The 18946-nt window shown below is 41.3% G+C and overlaps 1 protein-coding gene across 1 annotated transcript; it reads right to left on the bottom strand.

Annotated features, from left to right (window-relative positions):
* Positions 1–413: 413 nt before the first annotated feature.
* Positions 414–16853, bottom strand: gja5a (gap junction protein, alpha 5a). Its single transcript, XM_050049902.1, has 2 exons — positions 16673–16853; positions 414–4053 (listed from the first exon to the last, which is right to left on the bottom strand). The coding sequence occupies exon 2, from the start codon at positions 3951–3953 to the stop codon at positions 2805–2807; it is 1149 nt and encodes a 382-aa protein (XP_049905859.1). The 5' UTR covers positions 3954–4053; positions 16673–16853; the 3' UTR covers positions 414–2804.
* Between the last annotated feature and the right edge of the window lie 2093 nt (positions 16854–18946).

Here is an 18946-nt window from a genome sequence, read left to right as displayed (position 1 = left end):
GTAACTTTGCAAAGGGGTGAATCTGATTTGCAGCAAACAAAATGGCAGCATCTAACACACTTTCCCACTCAGCTTGTGACAGACCAAGTTGGATATTAGCGCTGAGCTTCCTGGCAGAGATGGCGAGACAGTCTTTGTTTGTGTAAATACTGCACATCCTCTCCAGTCTGTCTCCTGCAGGTCCTCTCTGGTGAGAACAGACTGGGAGATGCAAGTGGTAGGATACTGATCTAAAAATGCAGGAAACCCTTCATCTATTTGTGCCCTTCTTTATCTCATCTTCCTCATTTCCACTTATGCTTTAGTTTACAGCACTTCACAGTTTTGATCTGTTGGTCTAAATGTAAACTGAATGATCAGAATGATCCAATGAGTGCTAGAATCAATCACACACCTTGAGGACAATAGAGCATATTGTAGAGATGATGGTTTATTATTTGTGATGGATTAGTGATGACATTTATTGCATAAAGGTTTGTGTGAAAGAACCAAAAACATAGACAAGATTTTTGTGTTTTAAATTCGCTGTAGGAGAAAGTCTGTAGGATGACACAACCTGTACAATTATCCTGCATATAGTAAGAACAAGACACCAAAAAAATCAAATATAATACATTCAAAGACATCAACGGAAACATACATTGCATAGGGACAAATTCACAATTTGTTGCACAAGGCTCCAGGAGAGAAACTGAAAAACTTAAGTGCAATGCTGCCACCCAGTGGCCGGATCTCCTCATAACAGCATCCAAGCAGGACCTCTTTTCTCTTTTCCCTTGAATCCCTTCCAAAGGGAAAAATCCTAAAACAAGCTACATTCTCTCGATCTGTACACAAAGACTCCCGTCAGATATATAACTAATGAATACAGTTTTACTCACACTTCTTTTTATTCAGATGTGATTGTGAAGTGATTATTCTTGAGTTACATTTTATGTTTGTTGACTTGCAGGTGTAGTGCAATCAGGTAAGCAAGTCAACAGATGGCTTTATATAGGTTTACAGTCTCTGACATGGCTTTTGGAAAAATATACATAGAAAACATATTAAATGGAAAGAGATATATCTTCCACAGTTGTTAAGGCACTTTACCGAAATTCACTGTAAATGCACTGCATGAAAACTTCCAATTTATAAACCGGCAAGCTTCACAGTTTTTTGCATATTAAAGGTCCAGTGTGTAGGATTATGGGGGATTAATTGGCAGACTTGAGATATAATATAATGATTATGTTTTCTTTAGTGTATAATCACCTGAAAATAAGAATCATTGTGTTTTCGTTACCTTATAATGAACCATTTATATCTACATACAGAGCCAGTCCTTTTCCATGAAGTCAGCCATGTTGTTTCTACAGTAGCACAGAATGGACAAACCAAACACTGGCTCTAGATAGGGCCATTTGCATTTTCATGTCAGCCACCATAATAAGCAGCCTCTCTTCAACGAGCTTAACAGCATCGGAAAACAGATTTTATAATGTGTTTTATTCAGTGTATTTATCGTTTTAAATTGCCGGGTCTGTTTGTTGGACAGGAAGAGACCTCTACGGATAATTGGGCTCCTGGTAAAAACCTCCCAAATATTAACACTGAAGAAATCCTAAAGGCCTTTGCACACTCAGTCTGTTTTTTTAAATCCATCATCCAAAAAATAAAATCATTATGCACAGAAACCTTGCACACTGATTATGGTGCGTTTTATCCTGCTATTAGTTGTGAAAATTTGCAATATGTTACAAAATTAAAACATTTCCTCCTTTGCCTCTCTCCACTGGAGTTACCTATCTGGCTGTCACCACACCTTCCCTGTCTTTCATTAGGTATTGCAGCTACATGAAGGGGCAGAGCTGTCCTCCCTCTCTGCCCCCCACATTCTGTGTGCGGTCCACATCCTCCTCCTCCTCATCATCATTCACCTGAATATAACTATCTGACCTGTTGAAAGTGAGCTGTCTGAGTTATTAAATGAATCTGTGCGCCCCCTGTTTCTCTGTCTTGTCGTGTCTGCTTCCAGCCCCCACATTTTCTTCACTGATTCTTGGTCAAACATCTCTAAAGGCTTCTGATGGATGTGAAAAATACAGAAAATCGAACCTGATCCGAAAATTTTAATGACGGACAATAGTTTCAGACTCAGTGTGCAAACGTGATTTACACAACGCTAAGTCTTGGATTAAAAAAAATGGACTCAGTGTGCAAAGTCCTTAACTTGGAGTTCATGCTTGGCACATGGGAGAAGTTTTACCTGGCTGCAATCTGCAGTTCTCACCACTAGATGCCACTAAATCCTACTCACTGTACCTTTAAGTTCCTGTTTTCTCTAAATGTATCTCATTTTTTGCAGCGGGAGAGAGAAAACAGTTGGTTCTACTGTAGTCACAACTTGATCATATGATTAATCTAGTTAATTGAATAGTTTTTGGCTTTAACGGTTCAACTCTAACATAAAATGTGCAATAGCCAGGTGTCTCACCTGTTACCCTGTTCTCATTTCAAAATTATTTTTCTTTTGCAGTTTGGTTTTTTGAGCTCGGCGGACAGACTGGTTCACAAACACTATCTGCTCACAGAGCTCATGTATGTCAAGCTTACGTGGTCCACTCACACATCTCAGTGTCTCATTTAGTTCATCCTCTGTAGTTATGTGTCAAGCTTCAGTGCCAGAGTTTGCATAATTATCTTGGCTCACATTCTGACCACTTCAACTTCTTCCTAAACTGATCTTTCTGTTCCTACTGTTGGTCCTGAAGGTTCAGTTCCTCCTCGTCTCCCCTCGCCAGCTACTCTTTCTGGTTGTGAGTCTATACTGCCAGGTCATCCTGGCGAGCCCGGCTGCTGCTCCCGCTGGTCTTGCTCAGGCGGCGTTTGTCCTTCATGTAGCCGGAGTGCAGCAGAGGTGATGGGGAGCAGCTGTTGGGCAGCTCTGTGGGCGCTTGGTCATATCTCATCCTCAGGAAGTCTTCCTCGTCCTCTAGGTTGTCGCAGCTGTGATGCCGCTCGGTGGCCAAGTTGACCGAGTTCTGCTGCAGCGCCATCCTGTTGTTGAAGGGATGAGAGGCCATAGAGGTCATGGGGTTCATGGAGCTCGGGGCTGCCAGGCACTGGCTGAAGTCAGGAGGTGGGGTGCAGGAGGCCGAGGGCCGAGGTGGGCTGTTTGGCTCCAAGTCTGTGGACACGGCCACCGTCACAGCTCTGTGTTTGCTTTTCTGCATCATCTTTTGGCGACACTTCCTGGCGCTCTTCCAGCCAAGGTGGTAGAGCTCCAACACAGACAGCAGCAGAGACACACCGGCCACCACCAGCATGAAGATGATGAAGACGTTCTTCTCTGTGGGCCGGGACATGTAGCAGTTGACAGGGTTGGGGCAGGGCCAGGCCTTGCACAGGTACAAGGCCCTGAGGAACACCCCATAGATCATGTACTGCACCACAATAAACGTCACCTCCATCACTGTGCGGATCAGGATGCTCAGGATATAAGTCTGCAGCAGAGCTCCTTTTAGGCGAACACGGCCAGTCCCATTAGACATCATTGTTTTTCCACTCTCCTTCTGCTGGAGGTACTCCTTCTCCTCCTCCAGGTCTCCTCCGCCTTCCCCTCTCTCCTCCCTCTCTTCCTGCTCCTTCTTGCGCAGTTTCTCCTCCCTGCGCACAATGTGCATGGCGTGACCCATGTAGATGAGGGATGGCGTGGAGACAAAAACGATCTGCAGCACCCAGTAGCGGATGTGGGCGATGGGGAAGGCGCTATCATAACAAACGTTGGTGCAACCGGGTTGCTGAGTGTCGCACAGGAAGTCGCTCTGCTCGTCGCCCCACGAGGACTCGGCTGCTGTGCCCAGCACCAGGATGCGGAAGATGAAGAGGACGGTGAGCCAGACCTTCCCGACTGAGGTGGAGTGTTCCTGGACCTCCTCTAGGAAATTTCCCAGGAGACTCCAGTCCCCCATCACTGCTCACAGGACAAACACACACCTGAGAAACAAAGAGTGGAGAGGGAGGAAAGGAAGGGCGGATGGAGGGTGCACTAGAGGTGGAAAGATGAAGTTACTGAGGGGGAGAACAGACGGAGCACAGAGGGGGGTAAAGGAAAAAAGAGAAATACAGACAATCAGTCATAGACAGTTGCAGTTCCTCTGACATGGAATAAATAAGGTTTCTATATTTTTATGTAATCTGAGTAATTGGGGTGTAAGAAACATCACAAAGATTTTTTTTCTCAGAAATGTATTTTTGTTTTCAAACGTCCCTTCTGGAGGACATCAGGTCAGTCTTCTCCACAAAAGGGTACAATACATTACATGAATAAATTCTCATCTAAGAAATGTAATATTAAAGGTAAAGAGTGCTGCAGGGATGAGTCCTAAAACCTAGATATGAGTTAGCATTTTAGCACTCCTGGTTCCCGTGTCTTGACGTCAATGGGTTTTTTGAATGGGTTTTTGGTTAGATGCCTTAACTAAGGTCTTTCATGCTTTGTTTTTTTTTGTTTTTGTTTACATAAAATAGGTCAGTAAAAAGCCCACCCATAAATTCTGAAGCCATAACGTGGCAACGCCATTGCTATTAAGTGGCTAAAAAGGACTCCAGAATGTCTCCATGCTGAACATCGATTTACAGCCTCAATTTGGTGGTGACGTTGGAGTCATGCAACTGTGATGCTGTTTGTTTATAGTCTAATGTTAGCTTTTCACTTCTGGCGATTGCATTCAGGCTTTTTTTTTTAAAAAAAAAGTGTGTTTATTTGTTAAGATTATCTTGCTGAACAGAAAGTGAAAGTATCACAAGCTTTTGTTTGCCACAGAGCTTATGTACCCTGGGTTTTAACAGATCTGGGGAAAACTGCGTTCTCCTACTCTGCACCTTGGACATGGAACAATCTTCAAAAAGATTTAAAATTGGAAACACTGCAACCATTGATGAATGAATTTTAAGGGCATTATAAAGAAAATATGGTGATAGAGACATGTGTGCGTTTTTCTTGAGAGGCCACTATGTTTTAATAGTTGTTGTTTTATTGTGGATTTTTGTATTATATGTTGCATTTTAAATGTGTTCTGACTGGCTGCTACCTCGGCCAGGTCTGCCTTGTAAAAGAGATATTCAATCCCAATGGGACTTCCTGGTTAAATGAAATGAATTAAATTAAAATAAAATAAAATAAAATAAAATAAAATAAAAATGAATGAAAAATAAAAAAATAAAATAAAATAAAATAAAATAAAATAAAAATGAATGAAAAATAAAACAAGATTAAATTAAATTAAATTAAATTAAATTAAATCAAATCAAATCAAATCAAATCAAATCAAATCAAATCAAATCAGATCAAATTAAATTATTCTTTGCAATAACCCAAAATCCAATGGAAAAAAAAAATCCCATTGGCTTTTCAATGTTAACTTCTGTGTTGGCCTCCAAATAAACGACATCCCTGTAACACACTATTGTACATGCTTTTCACTGGTTTTACTTAGTGTGTGTGTGCATATGTGTGCATGTTGGTGTGTGTTATCAAGGCAAGTAATCTACATGTCTGACCCTTCCTCGGTAATATTTACAAAATCTTTTCCGCCTCCTTCAGTGCTCTGTTTCCTGTAATGGTTGAAATGAGAAAAGCAACTGTCCCCAACAAAGGACATGTGTTAAAATGTGTATTTTGAAAGGCCTAACATTAAAATACACTTTGGAAAACTTATTGTAATATAGTTAAAACTCTCATAAATAAAAAGCAACATCATTATGAGGAACAAAAACAGTATATCTTCATCACTTATCTCCCTTACTGCCATTACCTCCATGTGTGCTACATCACTAGAAGGCCCAGGAAGTCTGTTTCACAGCACACCAGGGCTCAAACTGCCTGCATGTATTGTGTTTGAAATAAAGGCCTCAGTGGCATGTTCCCCACAGCGCACAAATATGAATTGCTGGGTCTCAGGAGGATTTTCTGACAGATGAAATGACCTGGGCATGTGTGTGGCATCATGTGTGTAAAAATAGCTTGTGAATTGCTTGAGGACTGGACGCCATGGCATGAGAACAACCATTTTCCCATGAGAGGGTGAGTTAGAGGGAGAGGAAGTTTGGGAGTCATGTAAAAGTAAATAAGAGGGTTGTTTAAAGAAAAATGATTCAATAATATGCTATGTGTGTTTGCATTCCTCGTGTCCAGCTCCAAATTACGTATGACAGACAGTCAGAGAGGGTAACAGGCCACCACTGGGTAAGTCAAAGCTGGGAGACTTTGTCCTTTTAATGCTGTGACCTGCACGGACACTATCTTGCCTCTGGATCATGACCAGCAGACCTCACTCACAACGACAGCACAGCATGTCCCCTGTCCTCTCTGCGGTAATGAAAACCTCCCACAGGCTGCGATCTGGATCTATCTGTGAGCGTCAATCAGATCTCCCCATCTATCCTCCTCTGTGTGTGTGTGTGTGTGTGTGTGTGTGTGGTTTCACCTGCAGCATTAGTGAGAGTTGGGTGAGACCCAAACATGGCAGTGACAAGCTGGCGAGTCTCCGCCGAGAATGACCCTATAAGGCAGTTCACCAGACAGCTTTATGAGTGCAATAACTGACCTCCATCATTGAGGGGTTAAGAAAACCCATCAAGCTCTATCGAGGGGCGACCTCCGACATCTAAATGCACTGTGTCCCTTTGCCTGCTGGCAGCTTTTACTATGCAATTAGACATCAGAGACAAACGATTTATAACATACTGTAAGGAAGGAGGGCTGAAAGTAACAGTTTGACAGGTTTTTCCAACACGTCACACGTCTAAAGTTACTGCCCTACTTGGCAAGCGTATAGAAAACATGGTACACATTCCTCAAAAGCTGTGTGTTAAGACAAACTGTTATTTTAATGGTGAGCCAGGTAGGATATACAGAATAATCACTACAATCACAGAGTATTAAAAAAGCCAAACAGGGAGATAATATTCTCTCTTACCACCTTTCATCTCCTTCCAAGTCTAATCCATGAGCAGTTGCTTCCATAATAAGTTACTCCCATTGTGTAGTCCACTGTGGAAGGCTGTGACTTGACTGGCTGACACTGACACTAGTTATGTGTGAGAGAGAGACGGTCTAAATGACCCTCAGTCTGTCTCTCTCCCTCCCTCAGTGACTCTATGAAGTATATATATGGCAATAAGATGGAAAATCAGAGCGTTGTGCTCTTTATCTGTGAAGCATGAAGAGGCGGGAAGCAAAACACCCCTATGAGAACATGTGGGAGAGGAAACGCTCGACCTCTGTCCACACACAAGGCTCATACTCCGATGCATAGTGCAGGAAAGTTTGGTGTGACACTTGCTTTCCAGCATGCACCATCTAATTCCCGCTAACGTCAGACCGGTCACAGTTGGAGACCAGTTGGATCATGAGTAAGTGAAGCGGGTCCTCGTCCCACTCAGGGAACTGGCTCTAAGCCCTCCTTGGATAAGGCTGATGATCTTTACTGGAAGTAAATCACAAACAGGCAGAGAGCTGGAGGAGGAAGGGAGTGAGAGTCCAGCCAGCACAATAGCAGGAGGTACACGTTACTGAACGGCCATGTTCTTATCAGCGAACACTGACAACAGGCTTTCCTCACCTGTGCAGACCCCACTAACAATACATCTCCCCCTGGACTAATTCAGAGTCAACCTTTGTGACAGTGTCATTATTTGAATAATGACACGGCTCTAAATGTTTCCATCAAGTACATAATATGGTCATTAAATCAATGTGATGACAAAACTACTTTTGTAAAACAATGTCTTTATTTTTAATCTTTTCCTTGACTCGTTAAATATGAAAACTTAAAAAGAAGTGAGGGTGTGCCATATCCAGATCCTTTAGCAGCAATATCACCATGTAAAAATATTCTGCTACATTCAAAATTTTCATAATTCAAGTAAACGTACTCAGGCCTGCTCACAGAAATGGTGCATTTTTTCCCCCCACTGTCATGTACACTCATACCATTTTCAGCAGAGGGGATTTTCATGATGAAACATGCTACATTTTACAAAAGCAACAGTGAGTACAATGTTTATTTTTGTTGTTTTTATTAGTAATGGTGAAAAAAAAATTGTTATTATGCTTATATTTAGGAAAAAAATGTTTATTGCTGGCCTCCATGCTCCTTCCCCCCCAGAAATCTTTTCAATTTTTACTCCCTTACAATGTGTCAAAGGTAAAACAGTCAATGATGCACTAACAGTATGCTATGCAGGATTTTCCTAAAAAACAAACAAACAAAAAAAACCAACAACAATATATAGATTTAAACGTAAACCCGCTCGATTATCACTTATGACCCACTAGAACTGCGTGGCGGTGTATTTTGCTTTTTTCTTCTTATTTTGCTGTGTTGTTGGGTACAGTGCACAGGTGAAAGGTAGCTACCAGGTGTCAGACCGTAAGCAGCAGGCATCCAAGAGCTCCAAGCTACAAAAAACTGCGGATGCAAACACAAACATAGCAAGGCAAAGTGTCAAGGCTGTGGTTGACTTTCACTTTTGCTGGCAATCCTGCTTACAGTCGCCTGCATAGTGGTCTTTACCTTTAACATGTCATCAGCATTTTAATGTCGTAGCTGGTCAGCTTCACACAGCTTTTGTTAGCTTGATCTATAAACAAGACAAAGAGTTTACAGTGTGCAGGTGGCTCTGTGTAGCATTTAACTCAAAGCACTGCTGTGTCTTTTGAAAGTGCTACCATGCTAATGTCAGATTGGCACAATGCTTATTACATTTACAGTCCAGTGTACAAGCATGATAACATTTGCTAAATACTGTAACAGTACAGTGGAGGTTGACGGGAATGTCATTAGCTTTTGCAGGTATTTGGTCTTAATATAAAGAATATTATTTGGGGCAGCAGTAACTTAGTCCATAGGGGCTTGGGAACGGGAGGGTTGCTGGTTCAAGTCCCTGTACGGACCAAGAATGGAGCGTGAAGTGGTAGCTGAAGGCACTGCCGAAGTGCAACTGAGCAAGGCACCAAACCCCCAACTGCCCGAGGCACCCGCCTGAGGTAGCCCCCCTGCTCTGACATCCCCCCATTTAATGCATGTACAGGTCCTGTTTGTGAATGTGTGTGTATTTTGAGATTGTGTGCGTGTATATACTATAGAGTGAAAAGACTGAATTTCCCCTTGGAAATCAATAAAGTACCTCCTCTTCTTATATAATAATAAAGTATTCGGGGAAAAAAATGGCTAGGTGACAAGTCAAGGAATCACCAAAGTTATTACAATTCATCCTGAGGGGAGCATGAATGCCCCTTGAAGCTAGTTTGTGATTTGTGAAATTGAGCTATATAAATAAAACTGACTTAACTTGAATGTCTGCATCAAATTTCATGGCCTATTGTTGAAACAATTGTCTCAAACCCCTTTGCAAAGTTTTGCGCTAGATGAAAGTTTAGTAGATCACCAACATTGGTAGGATTCATCCTCTGGGCACCATGAATGTCTACACAAGATTTAAAGACCTCAACAGTCGTTGCGATATTTTAGTCCGAGCCAAAGTGGATGGACCAAATCATGCTGCTATCAAGGCTAAAAATCTGATTTTAGAAGATGATGCTTTGTATGTAAAGTTGAAAATTGTACTACATTTATCTCTCACATGTGTAGGATTAAAAGTACAAAGTGATATAAAGTAGAAATTCTCAAAGTAAAGCAGTACACACACAAGTATCCATTCACAGTTGTGGGAATGGGAGCTTTAGACAAAAGACAAAGTGGACTCCAGATCAGCTGGGGACAGGCAACGGTCTCAGTCTCTTTCTCCTTCCCTCGACTGCTTTCCTGTTCTCAGAGGAAGCAATCTCAAACAATATGATTTCCGAAGGACAAAAGGAACAAGGTATTAAAGGCAGTGGGAGGCAGATAGGTTACAGCCCACATATTCCAATGAACCTCTCTGACTGTGAAAGCACCTTTTGCTATTGGCTGTCTATCATACCTGTGCTCCTGTTGGCTCTCTGGCAATAACCATGGATTTACTAGGATACATTGTGCCCTTTGCTGAGCGGTCTGGTTTGCCTGTAGACCATCATGGCTGTCATATTTGTTTATAATCTCTGTGGCAGAGTAATGGACAATCTGGTTAGAAGGTATTCAGAACGGTGAACTGCGCAAGTGGGGTATTATGCACCTCTGAGTTATTTCTCTTTGACGTTATATCTGAGTCTGTGAGTGTGTTTGTGTGTGTTTGTGTGTGTGTGTCCTGCACAGAGGAGGAGTGTTGGGGAGAGTTCCATGGAAACAAAGTGTTAAGTGTTAGAGAGATATTATGATAAACTAAGCAGGAAAGTAGAGTCCGTATGAATTGCAGCCAAGAGCTACAGTCATTTCACCACTTCAGTGTCTGGTTTTGGAATGTAACGCACGTCACCTATTAGCCAATGGGTTTGTAGTGAAGTTTCAGGATCAATTCAAAATGGCCATGGTTGGCATGTTTGCTTGCTGCGGTAGTTGCTCCGTCCCCTCCGAGCCCTCTGTATCTGATGCCAGTTTTGTTTATGGTTTTCGCCGTTTTGTCACTCCTACAAATGCAGCTGTAGCCAGTATCTCACTATCACTATCCTCATTCATATTTCAAGAAGCTACAAATTATATTCAGCCCAAAATAAGCCTGAAAAGCTGAAAATCAGAACAGAAGTACAGAAAGTTGTTGCATAGAGATGATACACCATCTCATCTAGTTGAATCGGCATGAACCGGCAGGTTTTTAGAACTTCGCAAAATGGTGCATTGCAAGTAGGTGCATGTTTCAACTTGTCTCGTTGTGAATCTTTGGTCTGAACTCTTTGGTCTGAACTGGGCTTTCCGCCTTACAGCTCATTCATTGGCCAGGAAGTGACAGGCGCGTGTGAGCGACAGCAAAACCTCTGGCCAATGAACAACCAAGATATTTAAACTGTAAGGTTTTACTAAAAATGAATGTATTTGGAAGGTACTGGATTCTTACATTCACCACGGAGGCATGCAAGGAAAACAATCATGAATTCAAGGTAACACAGGGCGAGTAGTTGATACACAAATTATCATTTTGGGGTGAAGTATTCCTTTAAACCGCACTAACTGAACGTGGTTGTATTTAGCTTTCCAGAGCAAGAACTGAAACTGAGTCGGACTGGATAGCAGCCAGGCAGCTCAGAGACGTGAAGAGAGAAATAGCAGCTACTAAACTGCATCACTGTGAAGTGACAGCTGCTGCTGCGACTCGCTGCCGAGCAACAGGAATAAATGCTGTGTGTTTTCTCTCCCCTGCAACACAACAATTAATCCTCCAGTGTGTTGGGCCCGCCTCAGTGTTGCCTTAGAGGGCAGTGACTCTGGTTCAAGAATCAGCCGGGACTATGGCAGCGCCTTGAGCTGGAGAAAACCCGTGGATGAAGTTTTATAGGATCATTAAGTTGTGTTTTTATTGCTGGCGTATGGAGTAACGGTGTCAGATTTATGTATCTCGCAGAATCATTGAGTATAGTTTTAACTGAGTCATAAGAGTGCAGAGATAGATCAATGTAGTCTTTAGTTTTAAATCTCAGACAAAGCACTGATGATTAAATCTCTCTTCTCTATTTGAGTCCTTTAGTTTAAACACGAGCTGGTTCCCCTCAGCCTGCAGTGTATCCACGGGCCAGGAACAACAGGGGGCAGGGTTGATTTAAACATTCCTCCAGTGATCTGCACCTTTCAGCGCTAAGCCCTGTTTGACAGACTCTAGATCCTCATCGAGGACCAGGATACACTGCCCGCCCTGCACTGTCCCCATAAACACAAAGACGATTAGATGGTGAGGTATACATTTTCTCGGCCTGTTTTTCTTTAATGGAACATGTTTACATTGGTGGAGGGAAAAGTGTTGCAGCGGTGTTGGGCATTAAGTACAATAGTGTTATTATGTGTGTGTGAGAGGAGTAAATTTCTCAGCAATCTCACAAATGATCTCAACATGCCGGCTTAAAAACTGCATTACCTGACGTACTAATTTATCGTTACATTGGAAAGTAAAACACAGTTAGAGAAGTCATTTATTTCCTAGAAAATTCTATTTGACATATTGTAGAGGGACACATTTGGCCACACAGGCTCACATTGGAGGGGCCCGAAGTTAGATTCTAAAAAAAATTGTGGAGAGCCAAATTTGGGCGGCTGGCCTCAGGAGATTCTGGTGTAGGGTATTTTAATAGCTACATGGCCCCATATGTGTTCCACATCAGAATAAATGATGTGTATTTGAACTGTATGGCTGCATTATCTCTGCTGTGAGTGGATTAGAATAGCAAAAAATGCACTTTTAAGAAATTTATTACATGATTAATATCTAAATATTCGTGTCTGGTGCTGTTTTTCTTTTAAGGTTTTGACCTTGTCATCCAAAGGTTTGGATTGTAAGCTCCTTAAAAGGGTGGTGCTATGATTTTTTGTCTGTGATTTCTCTGATACACCATCTATTTTAGACAATTTGAATACAGGCGATGTTTGTGGCTGTATTTCTTCTTTATTGGCTTCTTCATATTTATACAATTACATTTTCTTTCTAATTCGAAACTCCAACCCGATTTTTCTTTTTTTTTCATATATTATAAACACCTATCTGTGTATTGTATATTATTATCTGCGTATGGTAGTTTTCTTTATTATTACTAAATGCATTTTAGCCAGTATAAAGTGCATTTTGTGTACAATATTACCTGTACTTTTAATTGTGGGCATATGGTGCCAAGCTGTGATCACTATGGTACTTGACTTAATGAGTGATGTAAATCTGCAGTGGGACCTGACTGGCTCTCACAGGTCAGGGGTCAGCAACCTTTACTATCAAAAGAGCCATTTTCAACCAAAAATAAAAATTAAAAAAATATATATCTGGAGCCGCAAAACATATTTGAGTCTTATTATGAAGGTAACACAGACTAAAAAAGCCTATCAACATTACTAATAGGTCTAAATAGGCATTCATTGATATGTTTTAGCACAAGGTGGCTCGTCACATTTGGTAAGAGTTGGTGGTGAAAGCAAATGAATCTGTCCACCAATTTTTAATGTCTCTATTTTTGTACGAGACTTTTACATTTTTGGATTTGGAGTTCATAGCTAGCCTCACTACAGAGATTCAAGACTAGCCACCACTACTGAGGCTCATTTAAACATGACCCAAGCAACATTTTAATTCTGTGTATAGGCTTCACATTTTTACATTTAGAGAATGTAAGAATTTCTTTGGGCCTACAACAATGGATTTAAAAAAAAAAACAAAAAAAAAAACACTATTCATTTCCATAGAATTTTTCGGAGCCGCAGGTTGCCTCGTCTCTCCCAGTCCTTACTGAAACATTGTTCTTATTCCAAATACATTTCCTTCTCTTGCATGTGTAGCAGAGAGAGTGCAGAAATTATTTGTTCAATGATAGCTGGCCCATGGTCTTCTCCTATGCACCTGTCGACCCCAAAAGTTTTGCACTTTTTGGTTTTTCAAAATTAAGTGTTTGACTATACTAAAAACTCTTAATCATGTTTCACCAACTTTCTTCTTTTTTTTCTTATAAAACGTTTTAACAATTTTTTTTCCAAGATGTGAGACACCATTGTGACATGTAACCTAGGTAAATAACTAATAATGCACTATGCAAATTAATAAAGACAGTGCAAATAAATGAAAAACAAAACACTCACACGAAAACCCTCAACGAGGCAGCAAATATTATATCAGAAATAATAAAAAGTGACTAAATAAAAACATTGATATACTATCCAGACCCCTGCACCCCCAAGTCCATAAATTTCAATCCATCTAAGTTCATATTTTTCACAGCCAGTTCACTGAACAATCACAATTAAATTCATGAATAACTGCCTTAATTTACTTGACACACATTGATTTAACCAGAATTTCAATGGCTAGTGAGCAGTTTCATCTGAGAATCGGGTTCTGCTTTATCAAAAATAAAATGTATTTTTATTTCATGATAATTATTATCATTATTATGTTCTCTCATTTAAATCTTGGACAATATATGATAACTATGTAACCTTAGATATTCCATACTGTATGTACGCACTGATCTCGGAAGAAATAGTTTCAGGTATTGAGCATATGAACTGCAAATTTCCCTCAAGCAAGAATCATTTACTTCCCTTGGAGATACTAAAGATTTATTATATGAAGTCTTGTGTGATTTCTGTAAGGTTTTTGGCTCAAATTGTTAGTTATCTGACTCTATAAATGTTTTTTCTCTCCTGAAAAAGAGGCTCTCTAACCAAGCTCTACGGGAGATAAACTCAACATCACAGCTGATATTAAATGACCCCAAACAAAAACCTCCTGCCAGGAGCTCCACAACCAAAATATATTTGCCGGTAACAGTTCACTTTGCAGTGTTGTGACAGCTCAGCAACGTTGGTGCTCACAGCGGAGCATGAGGAAAATGTCAAACCAGCCACACCATTGCTCTGCGCTAACACATTTATACACTTGTTGCATCAGTCTCAGCTGACATCAACAGACCTGCATGCAGGATGCCAAACATACCCAGGCTGCGGTTATTCAGCTCGGTGATTGTTATTTTTGCTCTCTGGGTGATTGGAGCCATTTCATGAGGTTATTTAGGGAATAATGGAGTGAGTAATGGAAATAGGTGAGGTGTATTTATTTGCTCATACGTGTCAAAGCTTAAAAGGCACGCATTATTTACGAAGCATGGCTTTTAAACTTGAACTTCAACACGTGCGGTTAATCCCAGCATGCACTGCAGCAACTGGACTGCAGGAGTGGCGCGCCTATCTCTCCCAAGTGTGCCGGGATTACGATCAAAGCTGAGTGTGTTTAAGTTTAGTAGTGTTGGCGTGGTGGAGGGGTCAGTTAGTGTGACCTACAAAGTGGCTCTGAAGCGGGATGAGCAGGGGGGAGAGTTTCCCACTCATGTGAGTCACCTGTTGCCTCTGCTTCCAGGCCAGAATGGATCTGGGCTGCCATATATCAGTCACAGCAGCAGAAGCCTGCGGGCCGATGTGCTGCCTGCTACCTTACATGGCTGTCTGGCTCTTCATCTGCCCACTACTGTACACAGACCCACAGCCCTGTTATGATCTATTGTTTAGCTGCATATGGCATTACACTGGAGTCCTCAGGCCAGACAGCTGCAAGGTGTTTCATGGAGGAAAATTCTCACTAACACACTCCCGACTGAAATTCCTGGATGGCTGCTATTTCTGGAGGGTGACAGAGTTTATGCATGGCTTGTTTAGATCTTTTTTTATTTTGAAGACTATTTTCATTGTCAGTGACGTAAATTCATCCTTAGCAGGAACACAACATCATTCGATTAGTCAGCCTCTAATCTTATATCTTCAGCTGGGAGGCGTCTGCACACAAATCTCAGCCATTGTTTAGCATGTTATAGTTTATGAACTGACATAAAGTCTTTTCTACGACTGAGCCGGGAGTTGGGATTCACGCTAATGTCACAGCTCTGGTTATTTGTCAGTGCCGATGTCACTGATAAAGACTCAAAAATATTGAGGTTGCTTTGTCTGAGATTTGAGTTTTTGTAATCTTGTCTAGAGTCATATATATCTGTTTTCTGAAGAGGGCTGCAGGAGGAAAGTAAGTTAATTTCAAGGTACTTGTACTTTACATGAATATTTTTAATTTCAGCCACATTTTACTTGCACTTATCTGCATTTCTAGAGAAAATAATGCTTTTTACTACACTACATTTATTTGTTACCTCTTATTTTTCAAATTAAGAAGTAAAAAACCCACATGAGCACATAAAAGACACACTGTCAGCTATGCACATTAAATTAAATTACCCATCAGTATATAGTAAGTAGAATCAGCTTCATGACGGCCAGCTACAACATGCAAATGCTTCTCACATATTGGTGCATAGGTAATAATAATCAAGTGGTAAAATATATAATAATTTAAGACTGATCACAGCCATATTACCTGCATACTAAGTAGTTTTTTGTTATACTTAAAATACCCTACTTATTGCTGATATTACAACTTCTTAAGCATTCCAGTTGCAAGACTTTGACACTGTGATACTGACACTTTTACTTAAGCAAAGACTCTGAATATCTCTCCCACCACTGCTGAGATAAGGCTTTATATAATTTAAGATAAAAAGATTGCCTCGGACTTATCAGTGTGTGGCTTTCACCCTCTTTAGCATGCATCTTACTTCTGCTGTTTGATGCATTTTCTAGTGTTCATTTCCATTTTGCTGACACATTTTTGCTTACACAGTTTGTCAATTCAGATTAATGAACTTCTGTATGAACAGCAGAGTTCACAACTCCTCAAACAGTGTGCACACTTTGCTGGTGGCTCTCTGTTTTTAAGGTCTCCAGTGCTGCACTTTGTTTGAATGTATTTGTCTCTTATGAGAGTTATGAGCAGAGAGGAGGGAGAAGGAGACAGACAGAGCGAGATGAAAGGAGTGAGAGTGAGCAGGGTGACAGATGTACCTCTCTCTAACACACATCAGGCAACCTGTTCCATCGTCCAAGCCCTGAAGATATCATCTCCCTCTAGGAGACTTCATCGCTAAGAGGCTTATAGTTGTTCTGCAGTAGGATGCTCACAATGTTTACTTAAATGTCTGCATCCTTTTAGTCCTTCGTCTGAGCATGAGTTTGTGAAAGCTTACCTGCTTTTCTGCTGTAGGACAGGACGTCTGGAAGGATCGAGTATAGGCTCCTTATCTGTCCCCTGATGAGACAAGTCTTCCTTTAACTCAGTGGACAAATGGCAGGTGATGATGCGATGTGAGATGTGAGCAGACCACCACAGGCTCAGTGCGATGGTGGGACTACCTTCTTCTTCTTCTTTTGAACATCAACAGGAGCTGGCTCTGGAGGACGGCATCTGAGCTCAGTGTCGTCCCAACACCACACTGTTAGTTCACGCAGGGGGCACAAGAAGAAAAGCAGGGGCATCACAAGAGAGTGTTTCCCCCCCACGGCCCTCCCTTCTGTCTCTCCTCCTCCATCTCCTCCTCTTCCTCCCCATCACCCCCCCTTTCTTCTTACATCCCTGGTGCTCTATTTTTTGCTGGGAAGCATTCTTCGGCAACGGGAGGGGAAGTGGAATTGTTTTCTGGGATCAATGGCAATTCCGCTCAGAGTAAACTTCCAGAGTGCTCTTATTTACTGTGTGGTCCTTCAGGTTTACTGTGCTCTTGTCTGTGTTGCCAGGTTTCACAATGAAAGTCCTATAGTACTAGATTTAAAAAAGTTTATTACACAATTCTATAATTTTTATCCATATTTTAATCTATCTATCTAAAAAATGTGATTTCAGCTTGTTTTTGAGACTCAAGCATCAACACAAAGAAACATTCATGAAGTCAGGGGTTACATTAACGGCTTTCATCAAAATACTGTACCTGCTTTGTTTATCTGTTCGTCTCTCTGGCCTCGTGCACGAGGTCTGAAACCACTTGCTAAAGTCTGGGATGTGAACAAAGAGTCACAGACAAAAATCAAAGAGCTCATCTTACTCCTCTTTCCTTCCTTCCTTCCTTCCTTCCTTCCTTCCTTCCTTCCTTCCTTCCCTCCTTCCCACCTTCCCTCCTTCCTCCTCTTTTTCTCGTGCCACATAAGGTGTAAGTTGAACCCAGGTCAATCTCTCTGCTCCGCAGCGTGCCTGCAGATACATGCTGCATTATATAATGGGAATCTTTTAGGTTTGATTTCTCCTTGCCGAAGGGCCAACGTGCATTCAAATGGCTGTAATTATGTGGTGGGGGCACACAGTATGTATGAGCACTCACACATGGACGATGTATGTTCACAAATGATGTGACTTTAATGCTATGTTTGCATCCATCCTTGATTTGTCCAACATTACATCTATCTTCTCCTTAAACTGTGTTAGATTTAACCTCTGGATTTTGTTCCCATCCAGGTTTCACTCTAAAGGTATGATTTAATATTTTGGAAAATAAGCTTGTTGGCTTTCTTGCCACGAGCTAGATGAGAGAAATGACTCATTCTCATGCTCGCCTAGTCAAAGGGAAGGTGCCACCAGAAGCTGGTTCGCTCAGCTCAACACAATGTTTCCCTAATTTTACCAAGTAGCTACTTTAAGCCATAACTAAGTTGTTTTTGTGTCTAAACTAAAACAAAGATTCACCATCAACCCAGTCGTCAGAAGAAATGTTGGCATTGTATGTCTCTGCAAACTACAGATATGTCAAGTTTGTATGTTTTTATGTAGCAGATGCGCTAAAGCTTTACGCTTCTTTCTGTTTCATCAACAGTTAGGTTTAGGCACAAAAAACACTTGGTTAGAAAAACATCATATTTTGACTTAAAATACCTGGTTTAGTACTTACATTTAAGTAGTAATAGATTGAGCATCATAGAGTTACTGGTAAATTATTATTTCACTGTCATTTATGGCACTTTGTATATTGTTTCATCTGTATTTTCATGTGGTGTTTACGTGGAGTCATTGTGTTCCCTTGGTTATGAGCTCATTGGTTCCTACCTGCCCTTGTTTTGGGGACAGATATGAGTGATACACAAGAGTGACTGCCTCTTGTTTAGTCTCTATATACAGACTCTACATTCAGTGAATGTAGAGTCTGTAGGCAAACCCCGGAGATCTTGCCTCTGGAAGAACAGCGGAAGAGCCCTGGCTTCCGGTTGTAGGCTGTTTGTAGTCCGCGTGATATTGACCAATCACGTTTGAGCCGGCTGCAGTTGTTGCCAGGTTAAACGCTCCGTGTGGTGAACATAATTGGCGTCACTGTACACTCTGAATCCATTGCAATGGTTCAGCATAATTACTTATATATAAACGGAAGTCGGAAACGGAAATTAGCCTCCTCCGCCAAAATCAAACCGGAATGCCAAAAAATCGGGGTCTGGCCCCAGAGGCTGTATCGCCGAAGTCAGACGCTGAATACAGTCGATAG

The sequence above is a fragment of the Epinephelus moara genome, chromosome 7 (genome assembly GCF_006386435.1).
Source record: "Epinephelus moara isolate mb chromosome 7, YSFRI_EMoa_1.0, whole genome shotgun sequence".
In the NCBI taxonomy this organism is placed as follows: Eukaryota; Metazoa; Chordata; class Actinopteri; order Perciformes; family Serranidae; genus Epinephelus; species Epinephelus moara.
Note: the sequence above shows the minus strand (reverse complement) of the source record. Positions and strands in the feature narration are given on the sequence as shown.

Coding starts and splice junctions, on each gene's coding strand:
- gja5a (XM_050049902.1), bottom strand. CDS start 3,953: ATGGGGGACTGGAGTCTCCTGGGAAATTTCCTAGAGGAGGTCCAGGAA.